Raw genomic sequence first — 17,370 nt, 5'->3', positions numbered from 1 at the left:
AGATACGACCAATAAAGTCTAAATGAAAAAATGTTTCATTGCAATGGTCAGTTTGGATTTCATTTTCTATCCTTTTTCACTGTAGTTTCTGTGAGCAGAGCATACACGAATTTAATGGTAACAATATGAAGCACCATGTTTTTCTACTGAAGCATCAGATTGTTACGATTGTTTAGTTCGAATAGAATTTCGTGCATCATTATAATTGAGAAGAACTTAATTTTCATATTTCAGTAAGGAAATATTGGTTATGCTAGCAACGGGTATGATCTGGGAACGATACTCATACCTTCACATTCGTTGTTACTTCAGAATCCGAAAGCATAGACTCTAAGACAAAAAGATAATTACTGCCTTATTCAAATTTATTGAACGATTATACAAAAATATAGAGTTTGAGAAAGATAGTATTAATCAACACTGGCTCAAAGTAGTTAGATGCTCCCATGGAAGTGCTATACATAACAATTTTTGTAAAGAAGGTTAAACATTCTTTAGAATTAGAGTTCTGTATCCGCGAAGTTATCTTCCTTCATTTGGCATGTTGGAGCTGTTATCGCTCCACTCCATTCCTTCGCGTTTAGTTGAATTCGCCTGGCCAGTCAATGCATGCCCATTTTGGATACCATTCTCCTCTGCAATTGAAATAGAATCATTGTCCTCATGTTTGATAGCCTCTTTGAGCTCTGCCACTATCTCACTCACAGGCGGCCTAGAAGACGGTAAAGCCTGGACACATCTCATGGCTGTTTTGGCAACATTAATCATGGATTTCAGGCAGTAATCTCCGCACAACCTTTTGTCTATGACATCTATTATTTTGCCACCATTTTCATCGGTCTCTAGTAGATGCGGTGTCACCTGTAACGCGATGCCGATACTCATTGTTAGTCTCAGTGTTGTTAAATATGTATATTTTGGATGATTGATAATAAGGTTCCTTACCCATCGAATTATGTTTAGTTCTTCTTCAGGTAAATTTGTATCTATGGGTGGTCTACCACATATGATCTCTAACAACACCACTCCAAAACTATACACGTCACTCTTCTCCGTCAACATTTGAGTGTTGAAATATCTGGCAGGATAAAAACAAGTATGGTGAAAAAATCATATGTACTCTTAATTATACATTGAATTCCTTTAACATAAAGAATATTGCAGAGAGAGTAAGTTATATACTCTGGATCCAGATATCCGAACGTTCCTTTCACTGTCGTGGTAACATGAGTAGCCTCTTCATCCGTTGTCACCCTCGAAAGACCGAAATCGGCCAACTTCCCATTCAAATTGCTATCCAAAAGTATGTTGGCCGTCTTGATGTCCCTGTGAATTATTTTTGGGGTGCAACCCACGTGCAGGTATTCCAAACCTTCACATAAAAATCGGAAATCAATAAGATGAGACACATCAATAGCTATTTTACCTTTTAGATTGTACATATCTACTGTATTTCAAAATAATTAAGAGAAATAATTACCCTGTGCTGCATCTAAAACTATTTTGAGCCTTCTTTTCCAATTTAGATATGAATTTTCTGCACGAGGACCTGAAAAAGAAGACAAAAACCAAATGTTTGTTGGTTACCTTGGCTATTTTATTGAATGAAACAAACATATTTTACATTGCATAATTTACCATAAAGGTGGTCTAGTAGGGATCCTCCTGACATGTGTTCGTAGATCAGCATAACTTGCTCGGTTTTGTTACAGTAGCCCAATAAAGATACCAAGTTCCTATGGTTGATTTTAGAAAGAAGATCAACCTGCTCATGAGATACATATAATAATAGTTAGGGTGCAGCCAAAACTGACATTGAACCGTATTATATCTGAGAATTACCTCGTTCAAAAACTCTTGAATTCCTTGTCGGGAGAATAAGGATAGCACTTTCACAGCAATAACTTTTCCTTCGGGCAATGTGCCAAAGAACACCGAACCAAATCCCCCTCGTCCGATTTCCCTTCTAAAATTTTGTGTGGCAGCTATCACCTCATCTAGAGTGAAGGCACGTGCTTTTGACACCATATTCGTCAAGCGGTCTGCAAATCGTTAATGGAAAGTACAGTTAATAATAGTAAAAACACAACGATTTTCCATTTATTGCTGACACTGCTATATATTATAATAGAGTATATCTTGGCCACCTTTTTCCCCAAAAAAAAATAGTGGAAAATTTTTAGGATTTTGACGAAAATTTGGTAGAAATTTTAAGAAATCTGAGTTCTAACTATTAACCTTTCAGATTTCAGGTGTTCAGAAGTTTTTGATGGTGCTTGATAATGTTGAATTTATTTTACTGTTAAAAAAAACCATAAAAACACAATCTGACTCCAGCGAAAAAAAACTTTCCTAACAAAATTGTAGGCTCTGTACCCGAAGCCTATTATAATAAAATTTCTAATACTTACCTTGGTTCAATAAATGTTCGCTTTCAGTAGCTACAACCTCTTCTTTTATTCTCAATTTTACAAATTGATCTACCATCAACGCGATGAATAGAATTCCCAGGACAACCATCAATTTCATGTTTTCTTTCTTGTGATTATCACTGTTTTCTTTCTTGTTTTTCTTGTCGAGATTACATTCCCTCTTACCCATCCGTAGGTAGGGATTTCCCGAGTAACTGCAAAACACCGAAAGACATTTTTCCATAAATTGAATTAATTAAAATTTGAAGTTCATTCAATATCATTTTCCATAAACGTCATGCACTTGGATCTTAAAACAATTTTTTGTACGAGCATAAGAAATATAAAATAGGATATTATTACTTGAGTTTCAACGAACAATTAAGGAGCAGGCGATCAGGAAATACACCGCTGAAATTATTGTTTTCTATATTTCTGTGTGACAAAAAGTTAAAACAACTGAGTCAATATTTATCGATTAGCTGTATTGAATTTTGAAAAACACTTCTAAAAATCAAATAGAAAAAGAGGGAGACGTACAATTCTTGAAGATTTTGTAAATCAGAAAGCCACCCCTCAACATTACCATTCAGTTTATTGTTTTGTAAATATCTGCATAGTCAATTTTGGTTTTGTGAAAATGAACAGCTGAAAAATTCCACAAAATGAAAATTGTGTTTAAAAGGTATTTACAGTCGCTCCAATTTGTCTAGACTGGTCAAATTTGGCATTGCTCCAGTGAATTGATTATGATCGAGAGACCTGTTAATTTCGACACAAACATTCAGTACAAAATTTGTTAATTAACTCTATTTTATTTTGAATAAAAGTTTGACCAAGAAACACAAATTATTGTTTGCTATATTTCTGTGTGACAAAAAGTTGAAACAACTGAGTCAATATTTATCGATTAACTGTATTGAATTTTGAAAAACACTTCTAAAAAGAGGGAGACGTACAATTCTTGAAGATTTTGTAAATCAGAAAGCCACCACCACTCAACATTACCATTCAGTTTATTGTTTTGTAAATATCTGCATAGTCAATTTTGGTTTTGTGAAAATGAACAGCAGAAAAATTCCACAAAATGAAAGTTGTGTTTAAAAGGTATTTACAGTCGCTCCAATTTGTCTAGACTGGTCAAATTTGGCATTGCTCCAGTGAATTGATTATGATCGAGAGACCTGTTAATTTCGACACAAACATTCAGTACAAAATTTGTTAATTAACTCTATTTTATTTTGAATAAAAGTTTGACCAAAAAACACAAATTAACAATAAAAAGAGAAAAGACGCCAACGTACACTTCTCGAAGATTTTCTAGAGAAGATAGCCACTCAAGAGCGCCATTCAAGTTATTGTTTTGTAAATTTCTGCACAGTAACCAAAGTTAATCTTTGATTTATGAAAATATATGGCAACAAAAGAACCCACGAATTAAATTGGCTAAATGGCAATGGTCCCGTTAAGTGATTATGGGCAAGTGACCTGCTAATTCCAACACAATGGTAAATGCTGCATAGATCATTATCAGTTGACATAATATTCAAACGAATGGGTAAATGCTGCACAGATGATTGGTGCCTTGTATAATAATCAGGCATATCATGTTCCCTTGAAAAGCCTAACCAGAGTTGTATAGACTTACAAACAGCCAATATTTTTAACACACTATCAAGAATATCCCCAAAATACAAAACTAGTCGTGATTCTGTTATCAAACACGAGCACATGAACACAATTTAGAATGGCCATTAGTATTTGTCATATTCTACGACATTTCATTTGGAGAATTTCTTAGAAGGGCAAATTATAGGTTACGCACAGATAAAAAGAGGGTCTAAAAATTTCTCCCATGCTGATCCCATTTTGACTAAATTCAATGGGTCTTTTTCAGATGTAAATAGTTGAACTCTTATATCTCTCATATAATATAATATTCAGCTTTTTCGTCCTGAAAAAAGAGGGTCTAATTTTGCTTACAGATTAACCAATGAAGACAGCTGTTCAATCTCGTAAGGCACCGCTCCCGTAAGATTCCTTCCCGACAAATTTCTGGCAACAAGAGTATCGTCTCGGCATGTTACAATTTCGCTTATATGCCTCATGATTTCACGATTTCAGCAGTAAAAGAAATCGAAGAATTTAACTTACAGTTCAGAAATTTTGCTGTTATTACAGCTAATTCCATCCCACGGTATCAGATAGCAAGGATCAGGAGAAATCCAATCTTTTATGTGAAATCTACTTTTGATAGCGTTAAGAGCGTCAACTGCATTTTGAGAACTTCGTTAGGCGTTGATTTGTAATACTGTAATTTACTTATGAGAAATTTAGCGAGGGCAATTCTTACTCTCTTCAGAATCTGTTGCCTGGTCCGACTGATGTATACCGTAACACTCGAAAGCGTTGATTATAGGAGGAAGGGTGGAGTCACTGCTCTTAAACAGATCTAAAACCAGATTTGGTGCAGTATCTGGATAGATTGTGAACTCTTGAGCAGAATAATTTCGCCTCAAAGTAATGGTTTCACGCTGTATGACACCATTCACGGAGACCGAAAATGATCTAGATTGAGACATATTCAACCTCTCGATCTCTGCAAAATATAACAGCAGTAATGTCTGATCCGTGTCGGATATTGGTTCCCCATGGGTATATTGGTTCCCCATTGGATATTGGTTCCCCATTGTAATGTTGCCCGGGTTGTTTACAACCCATGCAGTTTGCAAGACAGCAGTTGGAGGAAGTTCATTGGTATTTTTTGTTGAAATAGGCTCTTTCGAACTTATATTGTGTAAATCTGAACTTGCTTCTAAATCTGATGTCCAGATGCGGTCGAATTTGTCCTGAGGATACCTGCTCAATCAACCATCCAAAGCTAAGCATGTCAAACATTACCCAAAAAAACATGGCAACCATCCAAAGCTCAACCGCACTAAATTGGTTCAAATAAAAAGTTCACAATGTTCACCTCACTGTCGAATTTCCACCCACATCATATCTTGATAATGTGGCCAAGATTGTTCCTGGCTGAGCGGTTTTATACATGCCCTCTTGGAGCCTCCTCATCTCGATCGCAGAGATAGACGGATCATCATAACGGTTGGATCTGACCAAACAGATGTACAACTCTCTGCCTTTAGTAACCAATATAAATTCGTGCAAAATTGGTATAGTCGAATCTAACGTAACATTTCGATGAGCCAGCATATCCACTGTCTCAATAGAGAAAGTGAAAGGAAGCCTAGTAGTGCATCTCTCAAAGGGGGGAACCATAATCTTAAGAGGTAAGGCACGTCAGGGGCCACTGGCAACTGATAGCAAGACTTGTTAAGAGGTTCTGGGAAATAACGTAAACTATGCAAGTATGACCCATAGGCACTGATCTCCCCTATTTCTAGTGACTGACCGACATCACTGAGGTACCCTATATCATGTACTGGCTGACCGACATCTATGTAATGAGCATCAGTTATATTGTTGTCCGCCGTGTGATTCGTTTTTGCTCCACAACTGATACTCAGAAAGTCTGCACGCCGCAAGAAAATAATAAACAAATCAAATATCTTGTTCCCCAAATCCTAGAAGAGTCGTTCGATATAAAATGACGACTGTAAAAAGTAGACGAAAGAGAAATACTGCAACGTTGCATAAAGGTTAGAGGCGGATACATGAGCCTTTTCTTCGAGTTAGAATGTTTCAACACATACCTGGTTGAGCAGTGATCACATAGAATAAACTCAGCAAAAGCATTACTACGGGAGCTATCCATGCGGTCCATTTGCCATAACAAATTTTATCCATGGTGACACCAGTTTTCCTTAAGTTATCGAGAAGCAGTGGATTGGAAGAAGAATACGGACATATGGCCGCCCAGCTCAATCCAAGTTTATCTTTTACATATCATTTTTGGGCCGAGCCTCTCCTCTTAAATAAGGATATCTTCCTCTGTAAATAATATAATAATAATAAAGTCAACTTTGCAGTAAAGTAATATAAATATTGTTGTAGGTGGAGATATATACAATTAGATTTTCAAATATTATTTAAATTTAATATTTATTTTATATACTTTTCAACTAAGTGCATATTAATTAAATTTAATATTTTATTTTATATATTTTTCTAGGAAGTGTATATTAATGTGAGTTGTTTTTTTACAATTTTTTAAAAGTTTTTCTGGTGGGTATGTTTAATTTCTTTAAAATCTGGTAGGAATTTATTGAAAACGCAAATTTGATAGGAAATCTCTGCACAATGCAAGTGCCCTAAGGGTTCTTCAAGGTGTTGAATCCATATATACAATCAAAAAACCAGTTTAAATAACACAAATCAAGATTTCACTTCATATTTTTAAATTGGATTCCCGAAAATCCAAAAAATTACACTAAAAACAACTCCATATTAATATATGTTACATTAATTCTGTGATGAGACCAGGATGAGGGTTGGAATTTGGCCTTCATAGGGTCTTCTTTTCATGTTTAAACTTTTTATTTTAGAAGTTTAAAAATTTTGTATTTTACTTATGAAGTGTTCTAAAGTTTATTAAACTTATTTTTTGATGGTTTATTAATTTTTTAATGTTATTTTATTATTTTATATTAAATTGTGTTTTATTTGGGCTAGGATTTGTTAAGGTGTTACTTGGAGACTAATGACAAACTACTTGGCAGAAATCTTTGGATGTCAAAATAAGCCTAGTCATGTACTTTTGACCACAAGCTAGCTCGACAATCGTGCCGAAGTGTCTGTGACATCCATTTATGCATGGAGCAAGACTGCAAGGAGTAGCGACATTAATGTTGTCTCTCCTCACACCTCTCTCAGACTTATGGTGTGAGAGTGATCGGAATTGTTTCACATTAATAATTTGTGTTCAATCATCATTGTTCCCCACTATATGTATATCTAGTTATCATTTCTCTTTTTATGTAAGGTCTAGTTTATGTAAGGTTTTGTCAGTTGGCTAGTATTCATATGGTCCAATTTTATTAGGATTGGAGTAGTTTTTAAGTGTGATTTTTTTATAGTTTTTGACAGATTGAGAAAAAAATTTGTGGCCAAATCTTAATTTGTGTTGTTTAATCTAGTTTTTTTGACTATATATAGATTAAGAACCATCAAAAATCCATGGATCCATGGGGCAATTTGATTGTGAAGAGTTCACCTGTGAAAATTGTGATTTCAATGAATCCGTGTCAAATAATAGACAAATTAAATCGCAAAATAAACCAAAAAACTTTCCAAAAAATTACACTTAAAAACTACTCGATGAAAATTTTCTTTGCTTCCAAATAAAATAATAAAAAAACACGCAAACTCCTTTGCGTTTAACACAAAATATGATATAAACATTTTTACCAAAAATAATAGCATGCTTTTGAACGTTTTCATTGGTTGTGTAATGGAGAACAATTTTTCATGTTAAATACGTGGGATGAGAATAGAATCAACATCAAAACTTTTGCTATAGATAAGCATCCTTTTTTCGGAAGTGCAGGGCATAGTCGATGGAATATATTGGTGAAGACAAAATTGTGCTCACCACTACAATTGACTCTGATGAATTAGTCCATTCCTACATGTTTGCCTCTCTTTACATGCAATCCCTGTTACTAAGGTACGTTTTTTCAAGCTACACATAGTCCATTTGAGTAAGTTGCATTAAAATGTTTTGGTGTTGGATTTAAGTAAATATTTTGTTGTAAATTACGAGGATGATTTTCCATGTTCGTGGACTGTGTTATGGAAAAAAATCATCTAAACGGTTAATGGTGAGAAAATGGCTAGTAGATGGGAGTTTTTTATCACTTATTTTTTTAGGTCTCCATTGCATTTGAGATATTAATGCAGATGGGTGCCCATAATTGAGAGTCATGATGGATCTAAAATGTGCATAAAATTAGCTACTACTGTTAGCGTTGGTTTTTTTTGTATGTTTTGATATGGTTCATGTAATGTGTGCAGATTTCGATTGCTAGAAAGATCTATTCCTAAGGTTGCTGCCTACCAGATCATTAATGATGAAGTGATGTTGTATGGAAATCCTAGATTGAATTTGAATTTGGCTTCTTTTGTCATTATTGGATGGACCCTGAATGTGGTAAGCTTATGATGTCTTCACCAATAAAAATTATGTAGATATAGATGAACACCCAGTCACTATAGGTTAGCATATTGAATCACCATGTTGTGTATTTGAATCGTTAAATACACATTTACATTTTCTTTTGATTTATTCATTTATATGCATTGGTCAAAGATTGGAATAGAATAGCTAGAAACTAGCATACACGAGCCAACAAACACATGCTCGAACAGATTATATGTTTTAGTTTTATATGCAACACATGAGCTATAATATAATATTTGTGGTTGAAAATGAAAAATAGAGGTTAATGGAACGGAATAAATGATATGAAACACATAGAAATAGATGAACCACAAATCTCCAATTTCTAGCCTTAACCAACCAATAGAGATAGATAGATCACATCTCCATTGTCTAACTTTAATTAACCCAACTTTATTATTATTACTTAAGGCAATATTTACAAATTTTACACTCAAGTCAGAACTTGAAAGCATGTATTTAAAAGACAGAATTATCTAATAAAGATCACAATGGGAACTTGTCTTAATAAAGTGATAATCAATATCACATTCCATGGGACATGTTTGAAGAATCTAAATGAGTAAAACTCCCAAAACATGAGCGAGAAGAATTTTGCCATAAGGGGAAAGAACATGAAGAAAGAAAAGGTTAGACAGTTCAAGCTAAGACTACATTGAATATCATCACCTTGTGACTGGTCCTGCAGGAAGCTAGTTGTAAAACTAGAGAGGAAGAGGAATTATTGATAATAATATTTTTGTCATTTTTAGAGGTTTCTTTCTAGACCAAATCGTGAATGGTAGCCATGTCATGATTATTAATATAATTTAGACTTAGTTTAACTAATAGACATAATTATTTTTTTTATTATCTAAATTGGGTAATATAATTTTAAGCAATATTGTAATTTTTTATCAATTAAAATGTACTTTTGAATGCATTAAGGAATTTAGCACCCTAAAAAACTTTTAAGGCACTCTAACTAATTTGTAGATTAAACAACTTAAACTTATGATTCTTAAAAATATCTATCAATTTTAGGAAAATTTGACCAAAAAAACGCCATTTCATATATTATTTAAACTACTTGTATAGTTTATGATGCTACATATCATTTTCTCCTAAAATATATTATATTAGTGTTACTCATGTTGTCAAATTGTTGTGACAGAATTGATGTGTAATTATAATAGCTCACTTGTTCCATGTCGAAGTGGAGAATGGAGATCAGGCTATTTACGTTGCAACAGTGGGATCGTTTGAAACCATCATACTAGCAGGTCTAGCATTTAAATGCAAATGGCTCTCCTGAGCAAAAATCACTAAGCATGGTCAATTTTAGGGGCGAATTTTAGCCCAAGGGCAAAATTTAAGGGGTTTTGCATTTTAGAGGGGCAAAATTTTTATAAAACACCCATTTGATATAGTTAGCCCAACTTTTATTTAAAAAATAATTATTTTTTTCATTTTAGCCCCCAAACAAAGGGGCGGCTAAACCATGCAAAACTCATTTGGCCTGATTCGCCTGGGTTTAGGAGGTTAAATTCTTGCAAATCGACCAATTTTTTGCTTTGAGATGTTAAATTCTTGCAAATTGCCCATTTTCTGGTTTGGGAGGTTGTTAAATTCTTGCAAATCGCCCATTTTCTGGTTTGGGAGGTTGTTAAATTCTTGCAAATCACCCATTTTCTGGTTTGGGAGGTTGTTAAATTCTTGCAAATCGTACATTTTCTGGTTTGGGAGGTTGGATTTGCTCCCAATTGCCCTAATTTCCTGATTTCTTGGTTTTCAAATGGAGGGCAAGGGTGATACGGCTCCTTGTTTTCAAATCTGGTTTTCATCGATGGCAAGGATGTATAAATTTGGTAGTCAGTTTGTGAATCCTCAATTTCTAATTTCTGAGTTGGCTACATTTCTGATTTTTGAGTTGGTGACTCCTTTCAAGCAGCGCCAAGACCAAGGTATACATTCTGTGAATCGAATCATCCTCCATTTCTTGGTGACTCATTGCAGGCAGCGCAAGGTATCAATTTTGTGAAAGAATCCTCCATTTGGACCATTTCTGAATTGTTGACTCGTTGCCAGGTAAGCAGCAACCATTCAACTACTTGAATATGAATATGCTTATACATTATTTTTGGCTCTTCGTGTCTGCATACAACATTTGCAGACTTTGCCCCTGTCTATGCGTGTCACTTATCGATTGGTTGTGGGGCATTTCTCAAATTATGTGTAGTTTCTATTCCAATTTGCAACATGTTTTATGCTTGTTGATTTGTCCAGAGACTCAAGTCACCCAGCACTATCATAGTTTCTACTACAATTTCCTCGAAGATGTGTGTAGACTCTAGCGCTGGAATCTAATCTTCTTTCTCTACCCGAGGCTAATGCCCTCGCCTCCATCCCTGTGCATTCTAGACTCATCTCCAGCCACAAATTATAGCTTACATTGCATGAATTGAAGGTTAATTCATTGTTTCCACCAGCCTGTAACCTTTAGTCACTTTTCTAAAACATATCACTGCATTACCCTATATATTTGTATTCAGTCACTAATGTGAAAGATATGATGTAATATAAATAAAATTGTTAGATGTCCCATGTCTACTATGAGTGACAGATTAGTTGGGATGGTTAATTTCAAAGTGCAGTCTGTCGATGTTTTCCTTTAGGAATGTTCATGACTGCTTTTATGTCTCATTTATCTGAGAATGTTTATTGAGTTCATATTTTTCATTCCATAAGAGCAAGTTTGTGTTGCAGCTAGATTGATTTTAATTGCAGCTCAAGTTTGCACAAACCCATAATGTTGCAAAGAGAGGAGAACTACAAATCCCTATTCCAATTATCTAATCTTCTTTCTCTACTCAAGGCTAATGCCCTTGCCTCCATCCCTGTGCATTCCAGACTCATCTCCAGCCACGAATTATAGCTTACATTGCATGAATTGAAGGTTAATTCATTGTTTCCACCAGCCTGCAACCATTAGTTACTTTTCTAAAATATATCATTGTATTACCCTATATATTTGTATTCAGTCATTAATGTTTATAACAATCACATTCAGTCACATATTTGTATTTGTATTTGTGTCCAGTCACTAATGTTTATAACAATCACATTCAGTCACATATTTGTATTGTGTATCACAGGATGTATAGTCTTAGGCACTAGCAGAGGCATGATGATGAGGATGAAGAGCCTCCTCCCAAAAAGAAAAAATGAGATACTAGCCTTTTTAGGTAGTCTTTGCAATTTTGCTTAGGACATTGTTTTTAGCTAGTCTTGGGGCATTCAGATTGTGTTTTGTGGACATGCATGGAAAGGCCTCCCCAATCCTGTAGGGAAGGATCTTTCTATGCTTTTGTAAGTGATGTCTTCTCCTATGTTACTCCGAACTTCCATGCCTTGGATTTTGGCTGGGGAATTTAATTCTATGTTTCTAGACATTCCTTTTACATGAGATTCTTGTCTTTATTGTTTTGGCAATTAGCACATGCATCTTTTTGTAATTATCTTATTGTTATCTTTTAGATAGCATAATACATTAATATGTTTCCATGCCATCCGTTTTGGAGTTTCACTGTAGTAACTCTCATATTACACCCATAGTTATCTTACTGTGCTTCCTCTGTTTTTATCACAATTATTTTACATTCATTATTATGCTTGTGTGTGTTAGCATGTTGTTCGATATCTATTGGTTCCCTTTATGTTCTAGCTCAAGCCATTATGAATGCTCTTCTTGGATATGTAATTGCATTCCGTCCTTCACTTTTTTTGTGGAATTAGTATTGCTGATTTAGGTAAATCTACAGTAAACATATTGTATATGATAATGCACGACATCTACATTATCATGCTTTAATAAATTTTTCTATTGAAAATGTTGTATGCATGTTCCTTATTTTTAGGCCAACTCGAAGTACTTTAGTTAGTGCGTTTCTTTTATTCCATAGCCAGGAGTCTTACTGGTCATGTGCGCATAGGTGTAATTATTGTGCACAATTTATTTATTGAAACATAACAACCTATCCTATCTAGGAAGCATTTGTCTATGTTGTTTTATAGTATGTGTAGTCTTAGGCACTAACAGAGGCATGGTCTCAACATTTATGACAATGTATTAACATGTCAAAGATATAATATTGGTTTTCAGTGTTGAACCTCACATTCCTACCACCATTTTCACCGAATTCCTTAGTTTTGGCAAGATCACAATCTAGGCCTTTGTTCCCATCTTCATATTCCTTTTCATTGATCTGCATTGGTTAAAGGCTTCAGTGACCAGCTAATCTATCTAAAAAACCTCAGTTTTTTTAAAGTAGGTTGAGAAGGCATTATTTTTTTTCACAAAAGGAAAATAAGCCTCATACATGGCCTCAGAATATTCGAAGTATCTCAAATACCTCAGTCAAAGTTAGTTAAGAATTCTTTTATAAGATTGAACAGATGCTTTAGTTTTCAGTGTTATCCAGTATCTAACCTGAGTAGTATATGACATAATCACATGAGTTTGACCAGCTATTGCAATGTTTAAGGAGGCAAATGATATGATTTTTTAAAACAACTAGTGTTATGTTTCTTACTCTGGAGTATGGCCATGGATTAAGTAAAATATGGTATCGAACTCCAATTTGTTGCCTCTGATCTATGGGGAAATCAATTAAAGGATGAAAGATCCAAGGCTCAAGAATCGTAGAAGATGATCCAAATTAGTTTGAAATTCTTTAATAAGTGAAAAAACCAGTGAAGGTGTCTTCAGGAAGTCTGCTAAGGCTTGTTTGAATTGCAATCCCTAGATTGAAAGGTATGTGTTACTTCTCTTAGTGATTTTTAGTTGAAATTATTTTGAAGAAGATCTCATAGTGAGGACGAGAAAATAGAAAATATGTTGCATTTAAACAAGTGCTAGTGTTTTTGGTTCCACATTGAGTGTATGAAATCGTTGGTGTTTAACAATACCACAAATGCACATGCACATACTCATATGCTACACAGTTGGCAAACGAAATCGCTTAGCACCGACCCTTTCATTGATCTGCATTGGTTATATTATGTGCATATGATTATGTGTAGGGTGTCAGGGTGTGACATCCATCTAGGGAAGTAATATGAAGTTTCTATCTGCATTTCTAAGGGAAGAAAGGTGTGTGAAAAAGGAAAGGGTATGTTGTGGATACTCCTAGAAATCTTTAAAATGGATTTTTATTACGATTCCCTGCCTCAAATGAACGTTGATTGAGATACCATATTATTTCCTTATTTTTCTATTTTTAAAGAGGTCTGATACCTCTATAAATTCTTTCAAATTTAGTTTGTTGCTTCACTTTGCTAGCTAGAATTAGGCCACAAAACTTATATTTTTATTTTTCGTTCTTCTTGTACATATGCATAGGACCTTCAACCTAAAATAAGTCTCTCTTTTGAGCTCAATACAAAATCTAGACCTTTTGAAACTTGACTTATATTCTTCCTTCTGGTCTTCGTTCTATCACAGTGATCTATCTTTACTTAAATTTTCACTTACAGGTTCCTCTTGTAGCCATGTATTTGGTCCTGTAAGATTTCGACTACCTCCTAGATACTAGGCCTGATTTGGAGTTATGATGTTAATAGATTACCTAGAAGTAATCCATAAAATTTCATTTTAAAAATGGGTTTTTCATAGAGATAAAAAAACGTTCCTTAAATTTTTTTGGTGGTTTCCTGCACAGATCTTTGATCTAGTTTGAGAGGTTTATACTAATATAGGTATGCTCAAAAAATGGCCTTCGTCACTTCTAGTTTTTTTGGTTCTATGATTATGCAAACAAACCATTATTTTCTGCATTATGGAGCAATGCAAAGGTCCCTCTTGTGTTCTTCTAGTTTCATATACTTTTGACATTAGCTCTAATACCATGTTGAGAAATTCTTAGGAAATCATTCACTCTAATACATCTAAAACCTCAATTTGAATCTAAGGAAGGTCAAGAGTCTATTTAAGGGCCTCAGTGACTAGCTAATCTATCTAAAAAACCTCATTGTTTTTAAAGTAGGTTGAGAAGGCATTATATTTTTTCACAGATGGAAAATAAGCCTCATACATGGCCTCAGAATATTCAAAGTATCTCAAATACCTCAGTCAAAGTTAGTTAAGATTTCTTTTATAATATTGAATAGATGCTTTAGTTTTCAGTGTTATCCAGTATCTAACTTGAGCAGTATATGATATAATCACATGAGTTTGACCAGCTATTGCAATGTTTAAGGAGACAAATGGTATGATTTTTTAAAATAACCAGTGTTATGTTTCTTACTCTAGAGTATAACCATGGATTAAGTAAAATATGGTATCGAACTCCAATTTGTTGCCTTTGATCTATGGGGAAATCAATTAAAATACCTAAGATGAGAGATCCAAGGCTCAAGAATCTCAGAAGATGATCCAAAGTAGTTTGAAATTCTTTAGTCAGTGAAAAACTAGTGAAGGTGTCTTCAGGAAGTTTGCTAAGGCTTGTTGGAATTGTAATCACTAGATTGAAAGGTATGTGTTACTTCTCTTAGTGGTTTTTAGTTGAAATTATTTTGAAGATGATCTCATAGTGAGGATGAGAAAACATAAAATATGTTGCATTTAAACTAGTGCTAGTGTTCTTGGTTCCACATTGAGTGTATGAAATCGTTGGTGTGTAACTGTACCACATTGAGTGTATGAAATCGTTGGTGTTTAACAATAAAACGACAAGGGAATTCTATAACAAATCCATATGAAATTTACTCATTTAACAATGGATTTCATGCTAGATCATGCCTACATTCAAATCCATGAGGATTAATATTCTATTTTCTACACAAAAATCAAAGAGTCACTAATTTTTCTAATAGAATTTGTCCAAAAAACTGACTGCATGGAATGGGAATGATTCAAAGCCCACCCATAGATATCTAGCATGGATATCGACCCAAGCCAAACTAGTAAACCAAAATGACTAAGATAGACCTGTAAGGATGATGTTCTTTCAATGTTATACAAATGAATTAGTATATTTAATGTCTTAAAAGTTAACAATTTCCCATTGTCGTTGTTAAATATTTTTTGTGAAATTCCATTTTGCCTCAAAATTCAGTTCCTGATATATATTCTTTCAATGTTGACTCAACAATTGTTTTGCAAAGTACAATTCTATTTTATATGAACAAGTGAATTTATATGAAGCATATCTCAACTCTTGGAAACTATTGATGCAGGTTTGCAGATCGATTTGAAATTTTACGTGTGGAATATTCATTGAGATGTCAAAAGATAATCGTGGGAAGAAACCATCAAGGAAAATGGATGTATTATCATACTTTCAAAAGGCTCCATCCATATATACACATTCTCTTTATGATTCAAGCTCCTTTGAACAATCTATTATTGAGAGAGAGGTTGAATCTTGTGGAAATGCATTTGATATCCATACGATGGATGAAATAATAGGTTCCTCAAGTGATCAGGGTGAGATAAATGCAGTTTCAATAGAAATTGGTGATGAAAATGTTAAAGATTTTTCCTTGGAAGGTGACACAATCCATTCGCGGAAAAGGAAAAGAGGCCAGTGGACTGTAGGGAGACAATTCCAAGAAAATTGGGTCTCAAGTTTTCCATTTATTGAAGAAATACCTCCTACAAATGAGAACGAGGTTTTCCAACAAGTTAGATGTAATGCGTGTAGTTGGAAAACTCAAAAGGTAGTGAAATTTCAGATGAAGATAGATACAGTACAGAAGCATGCAGGAAAGGTGTATGAAAAGAAAATTGTAAATGGTAAAGATAAATCTATTGTTAGATGGAAATCTTCTGAGGAATATTGACATGTTGAATATGCTGAAGAATATAAAAAATATTTAATAAGTAAGAGGAAACTTGAGGCAAGTGGAGGAACCATCATATCTCTATTTGAAAAGATGATAGAAAGAAGTTTGTTATCCAAGACGATACAATTAAGCATTGTATTTCACATCTTATCTAAAGGTCTTCCTATGATAGATTATCTAGATCACATGAAATTTCTATCTTTTCTTCAAGTGCCAAACTTTCCATCTTCTCATTGGTCTATAACCAGTGGTTGGGAATGGGCAAGATATCTAGCTTAAGTAGAAAAGGATGATTTGAAAGAGAAGATTGCAAATGCTAGGTTTTCGGCATTTTATTTGGATGAGGTTACAGCTAATGGTTAGTGACCATATTAGGCATTCCTATCTACTTGGGATTAAAAAGATGAGAGAGACTTCTACAGCTGAAAATATTTATGAACTTGTTCTTAATTTGGAAGGAAAGTGGTATGGATCATTTAATGATTTCAAAAAAGTTGGTATGTGTTGGAGCAGATGGAGCATCGATAATGCAAGGACATAGGAATGGCCTTTATGTTAGGCTACAACTATTAACTTCACCATATATGCTTAGTATTCATTGTATGGCTCATAGGATGAATCTTGGATTTAAAATAGTAAGCAAGTTTCCATGAGTTTCTAAAATTGAATATCTTGTACGTGAGACTCATGCATACTTTTCTCGTAGTCCCAAACAATATTTAGAGTTTCAATAATTTACATATGTTGATACAAGATGGATCTCATTAAATGGACCAGCTCTTAGTGAGTTCAAATCTTTGGTAGGGTTGATGTATGAAAATCACTATAATGTAGACAAAGCTCAAGATCTTCTTTCTCGACTAACTAATATAGAGACTGTTCGGTGTGGAGCATGATTATCATCCTAATTTAGAGGTCTTTGTTTCATCCAGATGTATACCCCAGGAAGATTGTACACCCCTCCATACAAGGGGGACTTGCCCCCCCCGTGGGGGT

At 34.3% G+C, this 17,370-nt stretch overlaps 1 protein-coding gene across 1 annotated transcript; it reads right to left on the bottom strand.

Moving 5' to 3' along the window:
• Positions 1-353: 353 nt before the first annotated feature.
• Positions 354-6,338, bottom strand: LOC149255984 (putative LRR receptor-like serine/threonine-protein kinase At5g48740). Its single transcript, XM_089460620.1, is given in 19 exon segments — positions 354-861; positions 946-1,078; positions 1,183-1,372; positions 1,481-1,549; positions 1,639-1,765; positions 1,843-2,042; positions 2,412-2,626; positions 2,775-2,846; positions 2,952-3,023; positions 3,105-3,173; positions 3,371-3,445; positions 3,527-3,595; positions 3,716-3,784; positions 4,395-4,466; positions 4,566-4,683; positions 4,765-5,270; positions 5,386-5,683; positions 5,686-5,943; positions 6,125-6,338. Coding segments are annotated over 19 exon segments (3,045 nt in total). The 5' UTR covers positions 6,219-6,338; the 3' UTR covers positions 354-522.
• Between the last annotated feature and the right edge of the window lie 11,032 nt (positions 6,339-17,370).

This window comes from Pinus tabuliformis, chromosome 7 (assembly GCF_031772625.1).
Source record: "Pinus tabuliformis cultivar Carrire ecotype Pingquan chromosome 7, CPIR1, whole genome shotgun sequence".
In the NCBI taxonomy this organism is placed as follows: Eukaryota; Viridiplantae; Streptophyta; class Pinopsida; order Pinales; family Pinaceae; genus Pinus; species Pinus tabuliformis.
This window is presented reverse-complemented; position numbering and strand designations above follow the sequence as displayed.